Source organism: Haemaphysalis longicornis, unplaced genomic scaffold, assembly GCF_048455015.1.
Source record: "Haemaphysalis longicornis isolate Haplotype H1 unplaced genomic scaffold, Haemaphysalis longicornis Haplotype H1 scaffold_1, whole genome shotgun sequence".
In the NCBI taxonomy this organism is placed as follows: Eukaryota; Metazoa; Arthropoda; class Arachnida; order Ixodida; family Ixodidae; genus Haemaphysalis; species Haemaphysalis longicornis.
The window spans coordinates 291,056,739-291,060,543 of record NW_027526203.1 but is presented as its reverse complement, the minus strand read 5'-3'; the positions used below and the strand labels follow the sequence as shown (position 1 = coordinate 291,060,543).

The following is a 3,805-nucleotide window of genomic DNA, read 5'->3' as shown; positions in this document are numbered from 1 at the left end:
ACCTGGTACAGCTGCAGCAATCCTCTGACCGATGTGCACCACGTCTTTCCAGCGAGAAATCTGAAAATGTGGGCGACGGCGGTGAGTTTCTTCTTTAAGAAAGACTCATGCGCGCTCCATGACATGTCCCTGTCGATGACCACGCCAAGAAATTTGTGATTTCTGGAGTAAGGTATCGACTTTCCATTAATGGTGATGAAATATCGGGACATGAGTTTACGGGTAAATGGAAACACCGCGCCCTTGTCACTAGAAATGCTCAGTACTTGCTTTCGGAGGTACGCTGTCGTCACATTGGCCGCTTTTTGAAGTAGTGCTCGCAGCTGAGGTCCATTGACACTCGAAGCCCACCGACAGATGGCATCGGTGTAAATGGATACACAGACAGTCTTCGGTAAAGCATGTACGAGCCCGACTACAGGGAGGTTGAAAAGGGTTGGGCTTAGCCCCCCACCTTGAGGAACCCCACGTCGTATGATGTGCTGCGATGTTCGGCCGTCTTCTGTCATTAGAAAGAATGACCTTCCGGAGAAGAAGCTGCGTATTCATTTGTATCTTCGGCCTCCGGGTCCAAAGTACTGAAGGGCGCCTAGCACAGCCTCGTGAAGCGCATTATCATCGTGAAGCACGTCAAGAAAGAGGGCTGCTGAGAGGCGTTTGCGGCTTTTTTCGTGCTTTACAAATGTGACTAAATCTACCACACAGTCAATAGAAGAACGCCCTCGTCGAAAACCGGCCATAGCCTCCAGATAAGCATTGTGGTTGGTATTCGAGCTGCCACTGTAGCCGCGTGAGGATCATTCTTTCCATGACCTAACCTTATTTAGTGACACTACCATGACCTTACCAAGGCAGCTTGCCATGGCAATAGGACGGTACGACGCCAGGTCAAGGGGAGATTTGCCAGGCTTTAGCAATTGAACGAAACGGCTTGTTTTCCACTCTGGGGGTGCGACATCTTCTATCCATGTCTGCTTAAATAGATCCCGATGACGAGACGCAGGGAGGTGGTTGTTGAAGAAAAAGTTTATTTAAAGGTATTTACACGAACTTGCAGAAGAGAGTGAAGCACGATACAAGACGAAAGGACAACTGAGTTAAAAAAATGCGCTGCAGCCCACGAGGGTATCGCGGAACGATCCCTCACGTGACCCGTAAGCCTAAAGGGTGCCAAACCTCCGCACGCTTGGCTGAATAAAATGCGTTGTGCTCTGGCACCCAGCAGCCACCACGGGAGCGAGTCAGCTAGCGTCCATTCACGGCCGCAGCTCCGCACCAACTCGTGGAAGTTTTTGCCGGCAGTCCCCTGCTTGGCTCCTTCAACCATGCCGCCACCACACAGTAGCGCGGTAACCCGACGCCGCGTACAAAGGCGATGGCCACAAAATTTAAAAATTTGCAACACGCTGGCGCCGGCCACCATATTCCTCGATGCTGACGAAGAGGGACAGAACAAAGCAAGTGCAGGTGAACAATGTGCAGGAAGTGCAGGTGGACAAGAACGAAGGGAAGGAGGGGAGGGGCAGTATCAGTCTGGGAAGGGCAGTATCAGCCAGACGTCAATTTCCCTGCACGGAAAGGAAGTTTGTTTTTTAGGGTTATCTATATGATAATGTGCGGCTCCTGTCGAGTGGCAAGAATGGTGAATTTTTGATTGATTGCGGAATTTAAAGTGCCGAACCTACAGCTCGGCTTCGAGGCTCGCCGTATGTGGAGGGCTCCAGATTAATTTCGACCACCTGGCGATCTTTAACATGCGTTTAAATCTCGACACACGGGCATATTTCTGTTTCCGCCTCCATCAGAACAAAATGGTGCATTTTTAGCGTTGTTGAACGGCTCCGTGTTTTTGGAATGGTACGGGTGGAAGTCAACACGTGTCGACGAAGAAGGCACAATGTGTGTGCATGTACACAGAAAGGGTTTTTTTTTGTTTTTCACTTATTCAATGTTGAAAGTCACCGGTTGGCCTCTGTGTTTCGTTTCGCCTTCTCTAGCACCTTTTTCTCGTGCTGTATACCCCTCCCCCTACCCACCCCTCCCGCATACACGCATGCAGGCGGGACTGCTGAGCCATTAAAGGTATGGCAGATAAGTGTAGGGTGGGTCCTTGGTATCAGGTAATTTTTTGTAAGTAAATGACGTTAGATGACTGCTTCTCCTTTGTTTTTAATAGAGGATGGGGTGGAGAAAGGCGGAAAGGGAAATGGGCGTGCGCTGAATGTCGCGGCAGGCACAATTGCTGTGAATCCGTTATGATAGTGTTGCTTTCGGAGCAGGTGGTGCGCGAAATACTGAAAGGGCGCGATCATTTACGAGCATTCATTGTCCACAGCGCATCCTGTCAAATTTGGTAGGTCACGGCGCGTGGGACGAAGTCATGCCGAAATCGTCGAAAGGATGCACCGCAGCCTCCGAAGCACCCGAATCCCGTGCAAGAACACTCCATGTTGTTTTTAGCCTGACCACGCGCGACGAAATCTGTGCTGACGCGCCTGCGAAGCAGTGCTATATAGCATATAAATACGGCATACATGCATGTACATAATCATCATCATCATAAAATTATTGTAATGAAAATTTCCGTTTTCATATGAAGCAGCAAGTTCAGCGTATTGATTAGGATAACATCGCTGTTATTATTGAATATTGCTGTCTATCTCTCTCTTTCTTCTGCTCTCTAGCAAGTTTCTGTGAATTTTCTTGAACATCTATGTACGATTATACAGTGACTATGAGGACGCAGCCTAAATTTCGCCCTTGTCTTGGAGTGCTTTCCTATGCAAACTAAAACAGAGAGGAGCATCTAGGTACTCTCCTACTACTACACGAAAGCCCGCATTGAAGTAAATATATTTTTTTTTATTTTGAAAGAATAGGATCTCAGGTCCAGGGATTCATGAATTTTTATTTGACTAATGATCATGCTCTAGGTCCAGGAACAAGGTGTTAACGTGATAGCTTCAGACGTACGCTGATGTCACCGCGTGTCGTCTGTGTAGCTGTTATGACAGAGTGGCATCATAGGACGCAAGTGCTCAACCGTAGAAACCCTTGCCGTAGCCGTAGCCACCTCCGAATCCCTTGAATCCACCGCCGTAGCCTCCACCGTAGCCGCCGAAGCCTCGGACCAATGCGACGCCACCGTAGCCTCCGCCGAAGCCGCCGCCATATCCGCCGCCGTAGCCTCCGAAACCTCCGAAGCCCCGGAAGCCTCCGTATCCCAAGCCACCGAAGCCACCAGCGGCAGCCAGGGCGACCAGAGCAGCCAGGCAGACGACGAGAAGCTGCGCATCGCAGGAAAGTGACGCCCGCGACATTCGGATTACTCCGAGAACTTTACAGGGGCCAGGAAGACAAAATGCAACTTTGCTCAATTTGAAAGAAGTAACCTTTGGTAAGTCGCTCACTTGCATTTTAATCCCGACAGATGTTTTTTACCCTCAAAAAGCGCAAGAAATATCGCAAAATTCAAAGTTCGCGCCACACTGACGTAATACCGGCAGGAGTGACGTGTGATGGAGCAGCACTAAAACATTTTTATCAGTGTGTTAACTGCACGCTATAGCATTAAAGTGATCAAACGGAACTAGAGGCCCTTCCTCCTACAATCGCCCAGTCATGTTTCTTAGCGGCGGCTTAGGCCTGCGGCCGCCAATCGCGCACGCAACATTCTGTGATGTCATAGAGAAATTGTAGGTTAGTGGCTGGCGAGTCGCCCCTGCCTCATCTGTTTTCCTTAATATCTCGGTTATTTGCTTGAACTTTGGCATAAAATTAGTATCATTGTTATTGGGACAAAGCC

At 49.2% G+C, this 3,805-nt stretch overlaps 1 protein-coding gene across 1 annotated transcript; it reads right to left on the bottom strand.

Annotated features, from left to right (window-relative positions):
• Positions 1-2,888: 2,888 nt before the first annotated feature.
• On the bottom strand, positions 2,889-3,320 carry LOC144159191 (uncharacterized). The gene has a single exon (XM_077690524.1). It carries the CDS (start codon positions 3,318-3,320, stop codon positions 3,039-3,041), a length of 282 nt encoding a protein of 93 aa, XP_077546650.1. The 3' UTR covers positions 2,889-3,038.
• Between the last annotated feature and the right edge of the window lie 485 nt (positions 3,321-3,805).

Bases quoted from the DNA above. Each gene is read 5' to 3' on its own strand.
- LOC144159191 (XM_077690524.1), bottom strand. From the start codon at position 3,320: ATGTCGCGGGCGTCACTTTCCTGCGATGCGCAGCTTCTCGTCGTCTGC.